We start from the raw sequence: 16,905 nt of genomic DNA, 5'->3' as shown, positions 1-16,905 counted from the left end.
ACCACCTACCCCTTTGGGACTGAGAACTTGATGTGCACCCCCAGGGATAGCTCTGCTTCTGAGGGTCAGGCTGGGAGGCCCCTCTGAGATGCGTGAGCACAAGGGAGACATTCTGCAGGTGGTGTCCTGCCCGAGGCTGCAGACGTGACACGTTCTGCATGGCAAGGGCTCAACACCCTGGGGTCTGAAGAATCTCACACACTAAGCTTCCGAAGTTCCCGCGTGTGTCCCGCCCCACCAGGGCGGACGTCACTAGTTAGGACCAGGCAGGCCCGGCCTCAGCCTCCCCGCAAACCGCCAGGACAGCCCCCAGCAGCCGCTCGAGGCCAGGTCTGCTGGCCCCGCCTTGCGCACGCTGCCCACCTCTAGCTGACCCCTCCTGCTCTCCTGGTCTCCCACCCTCCTCCCCTCTCAGGACCCACGGCCCCATCCTGTGCCCGCCATCCTGAGGCAGGGCCTGTGGGCAGCTGGGAGGGACCCCAGAGAGGACCCAGGAGTGATGACTCTGAGAGGTCTCAGGGTGGGGACCACCAGTGACAATTCCCTGGGCCCTGCCCCTGCTTCATCGAGGGTGTCTGCACTGCTCTTGTTGATGACAGGTTCTGTTCCTGCTCCTTGTGACCCCTGCCCCTGTCCTTCCACCTCCATCGGGGGAGCCGGAGTCCTCTGTGGGAAAGGACGAGCTCCGGGCCCAGAAATAGCCGAGAGTGGACAGAAATAGCCCTGGCCTCCACAGAGAGCGTGGAAAATCAAACAGGGAACATTAGCATTTGCCCGGCAATTTCCACAGCCATTATCTCATTGGGTAGGTGATGTTTTTTATCCTCATTTTAGACACAGGGGAACTGAGGTCCAGAGAGGGGAAGTGACCTGCCTAAAGTCCTTCTGCCGGGCAGCCAGGTCGCTGATCCCTGTGCTTTCCGTGATACGGTCTGCACGTCCACACCTTTGAGCCTCTGCCCCCCACAGTGCCTGCTGCTAAATATGCCTTCACTTGCTTCTCTCCAAGGGGCAAACTCCTACTCACCCTTCAAAACCCAGCTACATGGCACTTCCTCGGGAAAGCCTTCCCCAATCCTGCGGAAGGCAGGTGGGCCCTAGTACGGGTCCCTGCCAGGGCCTCACCACACTGAAGGAGAGCTGTGGGTGCCTTCTGATGAGGATTGCGCCTTATGTATTGCTGCATCCTATGCAATAGAATTCTATGCCAAGGAGCATAGTAGGAGCTCAGTAAATGCTTATTGAATGACTGATCAGTGGAGACTGTTCTCACTAACATCTGAGTGATGGTAAGCTGAATGCCTGTCCCTTCCCTGCATTTTCATCTCAACAACCTGAGAAGTGAGCATTAGTAAGGGCATTTCACTGGTGAGCTAGCTGAGAGAGGTGGACTCACCTACCCAAAGGTCACAGAGCAACTTGGACTTGGGATTTGAACCCAGTTCCACAAGCGTGGATCTCTCTGGAAGGCCAACTGTGTGCCTGGCACCAGGCTCAGGAAGAAGGACTTGAGGTGGGCAGTGCATCTGACTGCCCAGCCTGTCCACTCCTTGCTTCCCCGTCCCTTGGGCTGGCTCTCAGGGGTGGCGTGTGAATGCCCTTCCCTGTGCCCAGCAGCCCCTCTGCAGGGTCTGGCGGCATCTGCTGAGCACTCCTCCCAGGCTGGGGGGGACATGCTCTCCTAGGGACCCCGCGGCGCCCCTCTCAGCCAGGATCCTGCCAAGTGCCGTCTGCAGCTGCCAGCAGGGGCCCGGGACAGGTTGATCTTCATGGGAAGATGAGGGCTCGGTGCAAGCGGCCAGAAGTTCTGCACTTGGGGGGACCTGCGTGCATCTTGGGGATCCTGGGAACACCTCTGGACTACACTCCTCCCTCTCTCGCCTTCCTCAGGCAGGCCCTCCACTTCTGGTCTCCTTTGAGGGGGTCGGTGGCAAGCTGGGGCCTGAGGCTGCCCCTGTGAGAGGCTTTGGGGTGTGGCGGGCAGAGGCCACAGTGCAGGGAAGAAAGGAATGGGCAGAAGGTTCTAGAGCCATCACAGTGAAGGAAGATCCAAGGGAGGATTGCAAGGTTCTGATTTAAAGAACTAAGGTTCTGGCCCTGGCCGGGTGGCACAGTGGATAGAGCGCTGTCCTGGTGTGCCGAGGTTGTGGGTTTGATCTCTGTCAGGGCAACAGGAGAGGCGACCAGTGAGTGCACAGCTAAACGGAACAAGTAAGTGGAACATGAGTTGATGCTTCTCTCTCTCTCTCTCTCTCTCTTCCTTTCCCCCTCTCTCAAATCAATGGGGGGAAAAGGAATTAAGGTTCTAGGACTATTAACATCTCTCCAGTTCAACAAGGCCTTGGTGGCTGGGGAGAAGGCCAGTAGCTCTGGGAGGGGGGCAGGGCCCGTGGTGGGTGGACAGGCCTGTGGTGGGGGTGAGTGGACAGGTTCACGCCGGTGCACGAGGGAAGGACAGGGTAAGTTGGGAGGGGAAGTGCGCCCCAGAGGGAGGAGCAGAGCTGCAAGGTGACTGGCCCTTGCTCTGGGAGGGGCCACCTGAGAGGGTCTCAGGGCCCACTGGCCACACGGTGGGAGCTTCCTGGGGTGCCGATGGGCACGTCTGGGGGAACTGGCCTTGTGCCCACCCCACCCAGGCTGCCCTCAGCTGAGCCAGGGTGCGGGTGGATGGAGACATGGGCGGTGTCATAGCCCAGCTGTCAGATTGGGGTGCACTGGACACCATCTCTCTCTGTCCCTCGAAACAGGGCCTGTCCCTTCTGCCTGACAGGAGAGGCCAGGGATCACCGAGGGACTCCTACCTAGTCCGGTTTCTCCCTGGCGTCTGTCTGTCTGCCTGTCTGCCTCCTGCTTCCGTGCTGCCTGGGTTTGGGACAGGTGCCAGCGCTGTGGTTGTAAGGCCATGGCACTGCTTGTCAGGACATTCCAGCCCTCGGGCATGTTTCTCTTTCCCCCCGCGCACATGCTGAGCAGCCCGAGGGCCAGGCTGTGACTCAAGGCAGGGGTCTGACCCTCTTTGGGCTCAGAAGATGGTGCAGAGGTGACTTCAGGCCTCGTTGCTCAGGAGGGGTGGCTCACCAGGGGACCTCCCCTCACGGTGGCCACCTTGCCCAGCTCTCTTCTGGCAGGTGGGGACACAGACACCCGAACCCAGGGCCGCCTTGAATTTCCCCGGTAGGAGGGGCCTGGGTTTCCCGACTCAGCGTCACTCTTCTTCCCAGGTGGGCCAGGAAGCTCCTCCGAGCAGCTTTCCTGGATTGCTGGCTCTAGGGCCACCCCCACCCCCCGAAGGTCAGGTAGCAGAGGTGATCTGGAGGGTCACTGCCAGCCCAGGACAGCTGGCTGCCTCTGCCAGGCCAGCAGCGCCACCTGGTGGCCCCAGGCTCCCAGACACCTTGGTGCATCTGACGTCTCCCTCAGACCAGTGGGAGGGGCTGGCCCAAGGTCACTGGCAGCCCTGAGAACCCAGGAATCCTGGGCCCCTGAGCCCCGCCCCCTGCCAGGTGTGTGCAGGTCCCAGGGGATGCTCAGAGGCAGGGCTTGTCCAGAGGGATAAGCGAGAAAGGGGAGGGGTGTCTCAGTCATTGTGACCGTGGGCTGGGGGGGAGGGGACCCTCAGACTCTACCTGGCAGAGGGAAGGAGGGAAGATGCTGTTGAGTGAACGAGACACTACATGCACATGCACACATATGCACGTGTACATGGACACATACAACATGGGCACATGCCCAATGCATGCATACACACACACACACACACACACACACACACACACACTGGTGTGTAATTCTCATAACCCCACCGTAAGGCAGAAGGTGTCAATTACCCTCCCATGACAGAAGTCGGAGCTGAGCCTCAGGCTGGCATGTGACTCAGGCCAGATTGGAGAGATGGTGTGGCCAAGGGGGCGTGCACAGGCAGGACACCCACTGCCCCTGCTCGGGCTCTGTTCCTGGAGTGTCCACCCTGGGCTGGGCTGCGGTGCCCTCTCTGGCTTTAGGGTCCCAGGAGCTGCCCCCAGCCCTCCCTCCTTGGCTTTGCCCTGGAGAGGACAGGGAGAAGGGGGGTTCAGACCCCTGGACCTCACCCCCATGCCCTAGAGCTTGACTTTCAACACCCCCGTCAGGCCACTAGGAGGCCAGTCGGAGGCCCTCCCAGGTCCCAGGACTCCTCCATGAAGCGGTCCTAGGCCACCAGCAGTGTGGACACCCGGGACTCCCAGGGGCAGGTGCCTTTCCTTCCCTGCAGCCTCTGGATGTGAAGGTCTGTGGCTCCTGGGGCCCTGTGACAGGCTGGGGACGCTGACATCCCTCCAGGGCCACAGTTGGGGTCCCGATGGGTGAGGGCAGGGCAGGTGACTCTACTCCTGGTCTGCTCCTTCCACCGAGTTCCTGCCCCACCTCTACCCCCACGGGGGAGCCCCTTGGGAGCCCCCACCCTGGCATGCGGTACCCCGGGAAGGCCCCCCTGTCTTGAGGTATAACTGAGGATCCTGCACTTTGTGGGGCCACCTGTCTGTCCAGGACACCCTCCACCCCCAAGTTGGAACCCTGGAAGCTGAGGGTCCGCAGGGGAAGGGGCGGCAGGCCCTCAGGCCGGCTTATAAACACACAGCGTGTTCTCCCATCTAAGTCGTGGCTGGGCCGGGCGTGCAGTCCCGCTGGCTGGGTGGAGGGAGCAGGCAGGGCCCCCGACAGGCCGGGGAGCTGCTAGCTCTGAGCTCTGATTACAGATGAGGCCCAGAGAGGGGCAGGGATGTGGCTGAGGTCTCATGGGGACCAAGAGGGGCTCCTGCCCACCAGACGTGGTGGCCTCTCCTAGGCTGCTCCCTGGGCAGAGGGCTCCCCCTTACAGATGGCACAGCCGGAGGGTCCCAAGGTCAGCTGATCAGCTGGGCAGATGGGTGGGGTGGTGGGCCGGCTAAGACGAAGACACAGAATAATAGGAGAACCAGGACACAGAGCAGTGACCCCACCAAGGGTGTTGGGGCCGAGAGCAGGGTTGGGGCGCGGGGCTCTCTGCAAGTCTGGGGGGCTCCAAGTGGCAGGCGGTCATGTGGAAACAGGTGGTGGTGGGGACACAGGGAGAGAGTAGGGGCCTAGGTCTGGCTGCAGGGGCCACGTCCCCAGCCTGTCCTGCCTCTTCCTGTCCCCCTCCTTCCCTCTCCCCTTCCCCTACTCTGGGGACACCCTCCGCTTTGCTCTGCTCACACTGGTCTCTGCCTCCCCGTCCACAGCCTTCCTGGCTCCTTTGAAGGATCAAGGGCTGGGGGCAGCCTTGGCTCTGGGGTCAGGCAGGTCCGGGTGGGAATTCTAGCTCATTTTCCAGGCGGTATTAGATAGCTCAGACCCAATACATCTCTGAGCCTGTGCTCTCCTCTGTGAAGCGGGAACACAGACCGCTGGGGTATGGGGACCCGCCCCCCGAGGGTGTGAGTACCGGCAGTGACTGGCTCAGGGGTGTCTTCACACATTCACACCTGCCTCCTGGGCTCCCCAGCCCTGTTCCCGGGGGGCGGACCAGGCACAGAGAGCCTCCTGAAGGGATGGGGCAGAGGAAGTGCGGGAGGCGGGGAAGGGGTTGTGTGTGGCATGTGTGGGGTCTAAACCAGGACATTGGGGTGGGACGCCCACCCTCACCGGGTGCCTGCACTCCTGCCCCAGGCGTCGGAGGCCTGCAGGAAGCCGGGGACTGGGCCGCTGTGACATTTCCTGCTATTAACGAAGCCGAATGTAAACAGGCCCTAATATTTACTTCTGACGCCTCCGGCTCAGAGGGTGCCAGACAGTGAGAGTGATGAGCCCCTCGGCCAACGCCCTCCCCACCCCAGCGCTGCTTCTCTGGGCCGCAGATGGAGACCCTGCCGTGTGTGAGGCCGGAACTAAGAGTCGGAGGCCCAGGTGTGAGACTCTCCTGGGTGCCCAGAGCCTCAGTTTCCCCATCTGTGAAACGGGGCGACCATCCTGACCTCCCAGGCTTACAGGGAAGCCCAGGGAAGGGGACAGCTCAGTGTCACTTTGTGAACCCACAGGTAGGGCCCTGGTTCCCCCCATCCTGTGGGTTTCAGCTAACTGCCCCATCGCCTCCCTCACCCTGTCACCACATACTTTGGCAATAGGAGGACACTGTAGGCATTCTGGCTGACCTGTCCACGCCCACATCTTCTCCCTGAGCAGGTGGAGTTGGGACCAGCATGGGGCGAAGACCCGTCACTCTGCTGGCCTGCACCCCCACCCCAACGATGGCGCCCACAGCCTGCCCGCCAGCTTGCCACCTGCTCCCCCCTCCACCCCCTGCCCTTCTGAGTGACTAGCTCGAGACCTCTAAACCTGCCGCCCCGTCAGTGATGGCAAAACCATGAACCCACCACCCGGGCCTTTCCTGGGAGCTCATACCTGTCCACAGGACAGCGAGTTCAGGGGGTCATGCATAGATACCCTCCCAACCGGCTCAGGGCCCCACGGCGACCCCTGCCCACTAGCTGGGTCAAGGGCACAAAGGGAATAAACGGGTTTAATTTAGGACGAGGACTTCTTGCTAAGGAGACTGTTTACATCAGATATAAATACACAGGCCATCTCACGGCACTCGGGCTTTCGGAAAACCCGGAAGGGAGGCCACAGGAGGGGGATGCGGAGGCCTCATACCCTGGCCCCTGTGGGACCACGGACGGTCCTGGTCTGGCCTCTGGAAGAGAGGGCAAGCATCTGTGGGAGCCCCTACCCCTCCAGTTGCAAGGCCGAGGAGAGGGGTAGAGCTGGGGAAACTGAGGTCCATCTAGCCAGGGTTCTGCACAGGGGGCCATTAGACTGAGTTCTCAAAGGTATGAGGTTGGCCCCCAATTCCTGCGCCAGCCCCAGGAGACAGGTGGCCACCCTCTCAAGCTTGAATGGTAGAAGGCTCCCCCTGGGTCCAGGTATCCCTTAGCCCCAAGGCTTTTGCAGACCCTTAGGGACCCAGGTTGGATGGTGGGCTTGTAGACCTGGGGACCAACGGCGCATGGAGGCAATCCTGGAGTCCAGGTCAGAGGAGGTGACCAGAAGCCCAAGTCAGAGAAAGGCTCCCTTCCCAGAAAAGGTGGGGGGCAGGACGAGCCAGGTGAGAGCAGCTGCTCAGAGCCCAGGGGAGAACAAGGGCTGGGTGTGGGGAGGCGACCCGGGGCCGGCAGACCCGCGTTTGGGTCCCGTGTGTCTTCGCTCCTGGTTTTCTCATACATAGGATGGGGCCATGAGCCCTGCCATTCTCCATCCTCCGAGGACAGAAGGCAGGGTCTTTGAGAACATTCCTGGAGTGGGTGGGCGCTTTGAGCAGTCTCCACGGGGCAGGTGTGAGGAGTTGGAGGAGCGGGACCGGGTTTTGGTTCGGACCTGGCCACCCCCAGCGGGGCGCCACATTGCTGCTTCACCTCTGCTGCAGGCACCACACACAGGTGGCGGGAAACAGCCTCTCCCTGTGGGGTCCTTGCAGGTTCAAGTGTCAACCCAGATATCCCAGTACTGGCTTGGGGCAAATGCCGCAGGGTGTCATGTGGTCTTACCATGCAAACCACAGACCCTCGGGCAGGACCCACAGACACACCCCTCGGTCACTCACGCGTCACTGTGTCCCCCGGCAGTTTCTTTCTGTGCTTGTTCTTCTATCTCTGGAGAGAAGGGGTGCAGAGGGGAGGGAAGGGGTTGGGGAGGGGGGTGACTCCTTCAGGTTGACTTTTTAACTCTCCTTGGAATCCCCAGTATCTAAAAAAAAAATCTTAGTCCCTTTTTCTGAGGACCCTACTCTGGGGACAGAATGGCCCAGGCGAGAAGGAGCTCCTGGCTCCTCCTGTTTTCAGTGGACACCATGGACAGCATTCTGAGCACCTTGTCCCATCTGGAGCCTGTGGCAGACATTGCTAATCAACCAGAGCACAGCGGCCTTAGCATCTCCAAGCTACGCCCTAGGCAGCCATCACCAATCGATCAAGGCGAAACTAATTTGCTCCCGAGGCAGAGCCGGCCCCAACCTGGCACGCTCCGCCCAGTCCTGACCTCTGGAGACCTCGCCGGGTCCTGCCGACTACGCCTCGGGCCCGTTGGCCAAGGCCTGCGTGAGGGCGCGAGGGCCGGGGCTGAGGATGCGACAGCGGCCGGAGCCCCCGGCACCCTTGTGCACGCTGACCGCGTCGCCCACGCCAGGCCCGCACTCTGTCCCGCGCCGGCCGAAGAGGCCCCGGACGGTGGCCTGGAAGCCGCTGGTGACGAAGCAGTAGACGATGGGGTCCATGCAGCTGTTGAGGCTGCTGAGGGTCACGGCCACGTGGTAGACCACCAGGCTGGCGCGGCGCGGCACGGCCGGCCACAGCGCCACGGCCACCTGGCGGGCGTGGAAGGGCGTGAAGCAGACCAGGAAGATGACGAGCACCGTGAGCAGCAGCTGCATGGCCCGCACGCGGCGCTGGCGGCCCTGGCGCAGCAGCCCCGACCGCGACAGGGCGCACACGATGCGGCCCGTGAACACGCTGATGACCAGCAGCGGCAGCAGGAACTCCAGCACGGTCAGCGCGAAGACCCGGCAGCAGGGCCGGCCGCCGGCCGTCACGCTCAGCACGGACAGGGTCACGGCGCCGGCCGCCAGCCACACGCAGGCGCACACGGCCCTGGCGCAGGCCGGCTGGCGCCAGCGGCGGGAGCCCTCGGGCCGCACGATGGCCAGGTACCGGTCCACGCAGATGCAGGTGAGGAAGAGGATGGAGCAGTGCATGTTGAGGAAGTAGCCGAAGACGTGGGGGAAGGCGCAGGGCAGGCAGCCCCGCGTGCCGTAGAAGACCGCAAAGCGGGTGGGCAGGGACAGGCCCACCAGCAGGTCGGTCACCGCCAGGTTGATGGTGTACGTGATGGACGGCGTGGCGGCCCGGGTGCGGCAGCAGAAGACGTACAGCGCCAGCCCGTTGAGCACCAGCCCCACCAGGAAGATGACCCCGTGCACCACCATCAGCGCCAGCCACAGGCTCGGGAAGGTGGCGTGCAGCTCCTTGTCCAGCCCAGCGAACAGGTGGAACAGGGGCCTCTCTGGCACGCTGGCGTTGGCCCACGCCGCCACCGTCACTGTGGCATTGGGGGCCGCCACAGTCGAGGGAGACTCAGAGGGCATGACGGTGGCCGGCCAGGGCTCGCTCCAGGCCTGCGAGGAAAGAGACGGCATTACCCTCGGGGGTTATGTGAGCCCCGCCTGGAGGCTGGATGCGGCTGGTCTGTCCACCGAGAGCCTCGGCGTTTCCGCCTTCGTGCCGCTGCCCGGCCCGGCCCGGCCCTGCCCTCTCTGCTCCTCTGGCCCCGGCACTCGCCAGCATGTAGCTTGGCAGAAGGCTGGTGCTCCGAGCCTGCTCCTGCAGCGGGAGGTAGAAACCGCTGTGGTGCAGGACCATCCCCAGGACCGGGAAGGCAGAGCTGATGGGTATCGCACAGTTAAGGGGGCAGGGCCAAGTGTGTGGTGTTTGAACCCAGCACCAAGCCCACCTCCACCCTTACTCTCTGTGCAATTTGAGGGGAGTCACTTAGCCTCTCTGTGCCCGTGTCCTAACCGGGCAGTCAGGACTGAGGAGCTACGGGAGGAGTGACAGCACAGCCAGAGAGACCAGTGTTCTGCTCCCAGAGCCTGGCCCTGGGAGGCCCCACCTGACGCTCGCCCCGCCCGGCTGAGCCACGCCCAGCGGGCATGACCCTGCCCTCCGGGCCACCTGTCTGCTCTCACCCTCTGCCTGTGCTGGTGCCGGGTCAACACCCTGGATGAGGGTCCTCGGTAGGCCCCTTTCTCAGGCAGGGGTGGGGGCTGAGAACCAGCCTCCCTGGGTGCCCCCGGGCCCTGGCTCTGTTGGAGGCCCAGGCAGGCCGGCTCCCCGGGCCGGAGCTGGAGCCCACGTCCCAGGGGCAGTGGGGCCTGAGTGGGTGTGAGTTAAACACACGCTGTGTGCCCCAGTTGGCGGGGTGGGTGGGGGGCCAGGCTGCGGCTGCTCCCTGTTTGTGTTCCTGCTGAGCTGTTGAGCTTGCTGAGATTTATCCCTTTATTTATAAAGGAGGGTTGAGGGCCCCCAGCCCCACCCAGGCAAGCCAGTCCTCCAAATAAGGACATTTCTGGCTTTTTCAGGGGAAAGGAGAAGGCTTTGGGGAGAAGCCCAGAGGAGGGCTGGACGTGCGGATGTGTGTGTGTGTGGGGGGGGGCATAGGGCTCCCCCCACCTGCAGGGCAGGGAAGACCCTCCTCTCTCCTAGTGGCTGAGGGAAGTGAGTCATCTGCTGGGAGCCGGCTGGGCACTGCCCACTTCTCCGGCAACAGGCTCCCTCTGGCAGCTGTGGAGCGAGAGCCCTGCGTCCTGCCTGCTGAGGGACGGGAGAACCGGGAGTCATGCTTGGCCACGGCGGGCACAAGGGCAGAGCCCTCACGGGCAGAGGGCCCAGGTCCCCAGCTGACCTGGAGGGAGGCCTGGGTAGAAAGGGCAGCCCCCTCCATCCATGGGCTCAGAGAGGCCAGCACCCGACCTCTGCACCTGGAGGCTGCTGGGAGGGCTGGGCGCTGCCCAGGGCTGTGCCTGGCCCCTGCAGCCATGCTCAGCACGCTCGGGCCCAGGCCTCGGCTAACAGGGTGCTCCGGGCGGGCTGCCTTGTGCTTAGCACCTCCGGCCCCTAACAGGGTCAATGAATGCATCGGGGAGACAGGGAGTGTGAGGGACATCTGGGGCAGGGAGAGACCCTCTGTGGGCGTGCAGGCTGGGGACCTAGCACTTCAGGCTATGGGCTCCGTCCTCTGGCAGGAGGGGTGGGGACAGAAAGTCGCCGGAAAGGAGAGAGGCCTCCCAATGTGTCCCTCCTCTACTGTGAAACAACTGTGCCTCACAAAACACAGGAGGAAAGACCCCAGGAGCTGGGGGCTGGCCCAGGGGACAGATGGCAAAGGTTTTGGACTCCCACGTCCTTTTCAGTTTCCCAGTGTGTTTGCATGAGGCCACCATCACTGTCCCAATCAGAGATAGATAGTAGACACCGCGGGGCACTTCCTCTGGGAGACGTCCCAGAAAGCTCCCCGGGGACAGCCTCGCAGCTGGCCAGCACCTCGCTCAAGGTGCCGGGCCTCGGCCCCCCCTGGTCTCCTCTGCCTCGGCTCCTGCTCTCCGACACCCCCAGGACGGCTCCCCTCACAACCCCCGACTCTGCTTGGTCCGAGCGTGCCCTCCTGGGGGCCCCCGACCCCTTCCACAGTCTCAGCATGCCCCTGCTTCCATGGGAAGGTGTGCAGATGTCACCCCCGGTGACGGCCAGGCGTGGGGTGCTGTGGGGAGGCCCTGAGCAATTAACCAGCAGAGGGTCAGGCTTGGGCTCCCTCGGACCCTTGGTCTCCCTGCCTGTAAAGTGACGTAAGGACATCCTCCAGCGGTTGTCTGGAGGACTCCCGGGATGGGCTGCTGCGTAATTACAACTCCTCCCTGTCCGGCTTCTGGTCCTCTTCCGCCGGGGCTCGAACCCAGGTCTGCCTGGGGTGAGCCCACAGCCAGGTCCTTGATTTTGAGGGCATGTGGGATACCCAGGAAGCGGCCCCCTCCGCGGGCAGTGCACGGGGCACTCACACCCCATGTGACCCTCCTGCTTGACCACTCCTGTAGTCTGGAATGGGGGGGGGGGATAGTTCTGTTCCTCCGTGGACAGCCTGGCCCAGGCCCACCCACCCAGTCTGAGGGGGAGGGGCACAGAGCTGGCCCCCAGAGGGACCCTCGGCCTTGAGCAAATATAGGAGCTGCAGACAGCCAGGTTCAAGCCCGCTCTGCCACTCCCTCGCCCCAGGACCTTGGCCAGGTCAGTGAGCCTTGCTCTCCTCGTCTGTTAAATGGGGTCACTGGTGTTTCCCACAACCTGATGGGGGAGGCATGGCCGTATTCTGGGCGCCCATTCGACCGGGAAGGCACAGCCCTCTCCCTTCCTCCTTCCTGGCAGATAGATGCCCGGGGCCTGGATGAGGTGGAGCAGACCCTGGACCTGGGGCCAGCTGGTGGAGCCCAGTGGGCAGGGGCCACGTCCTTGCCTAGCACAGTGCTGGGCTCAGAGCAGGGAGCCTGCTCCAGGGCCGCCGCCCAGGGCTGGGAGGCTTGTCCCTCTCCACCAGCCATCACAGTGTTTGCTTCAGCCCTCAGCGCCTCAGTCTCCTCACCTGTGCTGCTGGGGGTCATGCACACCATGGGACGGAGCGATGACTGAGAGTAGGCAGTGGCTGGAGGTGCCCGAGGGAGTGAGGAACGCCAGGCGCCCGCCCAGAAGGCTCATCACAGTGAGGCTCCAGGTGGCCCCACCTGCACGGAGGCCCTGCCTGCCCTTTTCTGGGGAGGGGCCCGCAATTCCAAGGTGCACAGTGCAGGACTTCTCAGAGCCTTTGCGAAGGCTCAAACCCAGGCAATCTTCCCCAAGAGGAGAAATCTTTCCCCAAGTCATTGGACCCTGTCCCCTCCTGGGGCTCCCTCTCTGACCAGCCTTATGGCCACACCAATGAATGGGGGCCCCTGTGGCCTCTACTCATGTGTCACTGGGTTCCTGCTGTTTGTACCCAGCAACACACGGCCATGGGAAACCCAGGCCATGCTGACCTCACCTCCTTGGGAGGTAGGGGTGTGTCCAGACCTCTCCTTGGCTCCTTTTGCACCCCCTCACCCCCTGCCCCCATCCCTGCATGCTCTCTGCAATGTCCTCCTGCCTCCCACCCTGCCACACACCGGACCGCAGGGGAGCCTGGTCTCAGCCTTCAGGTAATAGGTGGCTGACTGGGAGTTTGGCCCACCAGGGCTGGGAGGGACAGCTGTGGAAGACAGGCCCAGCTTTTCCCTGACCCAGGTCCTCAGAGCGTCCACACAGAAGTCCCGGGGTTCATCGGTGAGGGAGGGGAGTCCCAGAGAGGTGCGTGATGTGCCCTAGGTCACACAGCATAGAATGGGTGGAGCTGAGCACTAAAGCCAGGTCCCCCTGCTCCTGGGCCCAGGCAGGGGTGGAACCACACCGGGTGGGCACCCCTGGACCTGTGGTCTATGCACGAGGAGATTCTCAGGCACACACTACCCACGTGTACGCCCCCCAACAAGATGGCATTCCCGGGCCAAAATATCCATTATCAGGGGAACAAACCATCAGCCTGTTTAGTTTCTAGATTATTTTTGGTCTCACGGCACCTGATCTAGAGTATCTTGCCTGCTGGTTTGGGCTGGTCCGAGCCTCTGCTGGTTCCGCCAGGGATGGCTGGGCCCTTACCGAGGCCTCGGAGAGGGACCAGACCGGGGCACCCAGCAGGGCCTAGGTGGTGCCCGCCAGAGTCCAGGCCCCTTCCTGGCGAGGGCTTCCTCCACTCGGCTACGGGAGCGGGGTCACTTGTGGGCGTGGGCGGAGCGCTCTCAGAGGGCACCCAGCAGGGCCTAGGTGGTGCCCGCCAGAGTCCAGGCCCCTTCCTGGCGAGGGCTTCCTCCACTCGGCTACGGGAGCGGGGTCACTTGTGGGCGTGGGCGGAGCGCTCTCAGAGGGCACCCGGACTGGGCCACACCTGACGGTCTCCATTCCGCCACCTGGTGAAGGGCCCGCTTCTCTGGGAGGGTGGCCCCAGTGTCACGGCACCTGGTGAAGGGCCCGCTTCTCTGGGAGGGTAGCCCCAGGGTCACAGCACCTGGGGCCCGCGTTGCCGCCCAGCTCACCCCCTGAGGCAGCCTCTCCCCTCCCCTCACGCAGCCTTTCCGGGGGCAGGGGGACAGGACCTCTGCCCTTCTCCACGCAGACCCTTAGCACGGGTTCTTGGCCTTTGCCTAGCTGTTCCCTCTGTCTGGTATGCCGTCTCTGCCTGTGTCACCTGCTGAATGCCACAGTCACCACCCCAAACTGTCCTCCCTGAGCCCCTCTGACTTCCTGCTGCCTTGGGGCAGAGCTGTATCCTCACAATACAGGTGTTGTCCCCAAGATGACCCCTCCCCCAGACACCCCAAGTTGGTGTTGGCGGCCCCGTTTTGCCCCTGAGGAACCTGAGCGTGTCTGAGCCACCCACTGGGGGGCGGTGAACTCTGCCCTGTGGACCCCTCTGCCTGCAACACGCCGTGGGAAGTCCACCACAGCCCGCTGCGCAGAGAAGGAGCTGGAGGCTCCGGGCAGCAGCGTGACGGGGCTCAGGAAGCCCGTGAGGGCCCCGGCTGCTCCTCTGACTGGAAGTGACCACAGCTCGGCAGAAGGACACAGTGGCCAGTGGGCAGCTCAGCAGCCAGTCTGCGGGCTGTGAGCGCCGCCTCCCTTCCAGCCTCCCTTCCGTTCCCAGTCCTGCCTGAGGCTGCACAGCTGCTCCTTGTCTGCCCTGCCCGGCCACCCTGGCCACAGGCCAGTTCCCAACTCGCCTGCCCGCCCCCCTCGGGACCATGTTCCTTCTCACAGGGCAGTTACCACCAGCGAGAGCCAGGCAGGGGCAGAGCCAGCGCCGATGTCCGTGCTGGGGGCCGGCTGGTGGGCTTGGGCCTCAGTTTCCCCGCTGGGCTGGGGAAAGGCGGGGCTGGAACTAAGGGCTGGAGTTGTGGAATGGCCGGGCCAGCCCTCTGCGGGGGGTGTGCCCTGCTCTGAGCCTGTCCCAGGAGCCCCTCAATCCCCAGCCCTGCCCCAGCCCAGGGGGATGGCGGTGGCCAAGGTTGCAGAGCTTGTCAAGTGCCTCTGGGGTCCCCATCCTAGTGAGGGACAGGGGGGAAACCAAGGCCAGGGTGGGGCGCCAGCAGGGGGTCACTGACGGCTGCATGAATGAATGAATGAATGAAATGCAGAGAAGGGCTTTGGGGGCCCTGGGGCAGGAGGGATGCCCCACACGCCCTTGGGAACGCTGCCTGCGCCCTCTGCACCCAGCCTGGCCGGATCTAGCCACCCTCCCCGGAGGGCTCAGTTTTCCCATCTCTACAATGGCTCTCTACAGGGCAGGACCTCTTGACCTCTGGCTGCTGCCCGCCTGGCTGGGGACTGAAGACACCAGCACCTACCCTCTTTTGAGGCCGGGCCAGCCCCAGGACTCACCTCGCCTCCCACGGTGGCTGGAGACAGCAGGCGCTTCCTGAGCCTCCCTCCGCAGCTCTCCGCGGCTCTGTGGCCGCCCAGACGCGCCTTCCTGGGCCTGACGTCAGGCCAGCGCCCGGGTCTCCTTTTGGGCAAAGGCAGCAGAGGTGGGGGCGGGGCGGGGGCGGGGCAGGGGCGGGGCGGCTCATTTTCTCCCCCCGCCCCCCACGCTCAGGAGAGGAGTTTGGTTCCAGGGCCCTGTGGGGAGGAGCTCAGAGGCTGCAGGGTCCTCAGCCCCGCCTGGCAAAGGAGGAAACTGAGGCAGTGAGGGGTGGGGCCAAAGCTGCCCCACTCAGGACGGGAGGAGGAGAGCGCAGAGGGGTGGTGGCTGCAGCCCTGGCTCTCGTGCCCGCCATGCCCTGTCTGCAGGAGAGCGCAGCTGGCACCAGAGTGCTGTGGGAGGGGGGAGCACTGGCAGACCCAGTGTCCTGCCCAGGAGGGGGTAGGTGTCCCTGTGGCTGCCCCATGCTGCTCTCCGGTTCCTGTGTTTTGCACACACGGCCTGGGTGTGCCCATGTGTGCCTGAGGTTCGGCACCAGCCGTGTCTGGGCCTCTGTGCCCGCTGGTGTGTGTCCCTAGGGTGGGTGCGGCTTTGCAGGGCACACGCATGCCACAGTGTGTTTATGGGGCTGGCTCCAGCCCGGCACCAGGCATGACCTGGTGTAACCTCTGTGAGTGCCACGGCTCTGTGGGGACACATGGGGTCAGCTGCGTGGGAAAGGCCTGGACCTGACGAGGGCCAACGGGCTGTAAACCTCAGCGGCCGAGGCCTGACCCGGGGGTGACCCGGGGAGGGATATCCCTCCCTGGACAGACACCCTGACTGGGGCGTCTGGCTGGTGAGCAGCCCTGGTGGGTCAAGGTTCCAGGTCCAAGTGAGGGTGGCTGGGGTGAAGTTGGAGTGCCCTCCTTAGTCACCTGTCCCTGTGCTCCCGCTCACTCACACACTTTCGTCATCCAACACAGTCTACCGAGCACCCACTGAGAAGCAGGCACTGAGGACACAGGGACAGCTGCCCCACTGAGGCCCCTGTCTTCCAAGATCGCAGTCTGGGGAGGGACAGGGTGCCAGTGCCACCGACAGGAGGAGGCAGAGGTGCCCAGGCCCAGGCCCAGCCTGCCAGGGAGGAGTGTGGTGGGAAGGGCTCCTGGAGGAGGGCCACCACACAGCTTGAGACAGAGGCAGGGGTAGCAGGAGGCGGGCAGCCTGGGTGGGCGGAGGGAGGCCTCTGGGCAGCAGGAGCTGCACTCCGGGGTCCTCAGGAGTGGAGGGCAGGGATGAAGAAGGCAGTACAGTGGGTCTCGGCTGCCCCTATGGGTACCAGAGTGGCGGGCTTGGCCCTGAGGGCAGTGGGGAGCCACTGAGGATTCTGGGGGGAGGGTGGCGCCTGAGGAGGCTTCCCGCTAATGCAGGCTGAGCCCACGTGCTCTCATTATCTCCTTAGAAATGCTGTTGTATCTTTCCCAGAAAAGGAAGCTGAGGCCCGAGAGGCGCAGAGGCCTCTGGCCCACGAGAGCCCCTGTCCCAGGCCGGCACGGGCTGCTGGCCGGCCAGGCAGGGGCGCCCGGGGTCTTGCTGGGGGAGTGTGGATTCCACATTGGCCGGGACGTGGGCCGGGGCGGGAGGGCTGAGCCAGGGGAGGCTCAAGTTTTATGAGCTGGAGACGGCCGCTGAGTCACAGGCAGGACCAGCCAGGCCTCGCACCCACCTCTGAGGGCCCTGGTGGGGCCCCGCACCGGCGGGTTCCCAGAGGAACCTCGGGGCGTTCCTCCGGACAAAAGATGCCGGCGGACTGTGTGGGGAGGGGCGGGCGACATTCTGGTGGGCCTC

At 63.8% G+C, this 16,905-nt stretch overlaps 1 protein-coding gene across 1 annotated transcript; it reads right to left on the bottom strand.

Moving 5' to 3' along the window:
* Positions 1 to 6,532: 6,532 nt before the first annotated feature.
* On the bottom strand, positions 6,533 to 15,134 carry GPR20 (G protein-coupled receptor 20). Its single transcript, XM_066264612.1, has 2 exons — positions 15,036 to 15,134; positions 6,533 to 9,160 (listed from the first exon to the last, which is right to left on the bottom strand). Exon 2 carries the CDS (start codon positions 9,128 to 9,130, stop codon positions 8,057 to 8,059), a length of 1,074 nt encoding a protein of 357 aa, XP_066120709.1. The 5' UTR covers positions 9,131 to 9,160; positions 15,036 to 15,134; the 3' UTR covers positions 6,533 to 8,056.
* Positions 15,135 to 16,905: the final 1,771 nt, after the last annotated feature.

This window comes from Saccopteryx bilineata, chromosome 3 (assembly GCF_036850765.1).
Source record: "Saccopteryx bilineata isolate mSacBil1 chromosome 3, mSacBil1_pri_phased_curated, whole genome shotgun sequence".
In the NCBI taxonomy this organism is placed as follows: domain Eukaryota; kingdom Metazoa; phylum Chordata; class Mammalia; order Chiroptera; family Emballonuridae; genus Saccopteryx; species Saccopteryx bilineata.
The sequence above is the reverse complement of the archived record's forward strand: the minus strand, read 5'-3'. Positions and strand labels throughout refer to the sequence as shown.

Coding starts and splice junctions, on each gene's coding strand:
- GPR20 (XM_066264612.1), bottom strand. CDS start 9,130: ATGCCCTCTGAGTCTCCCTCGACTGTGGCGGCCCCCAATGCCACAGTG.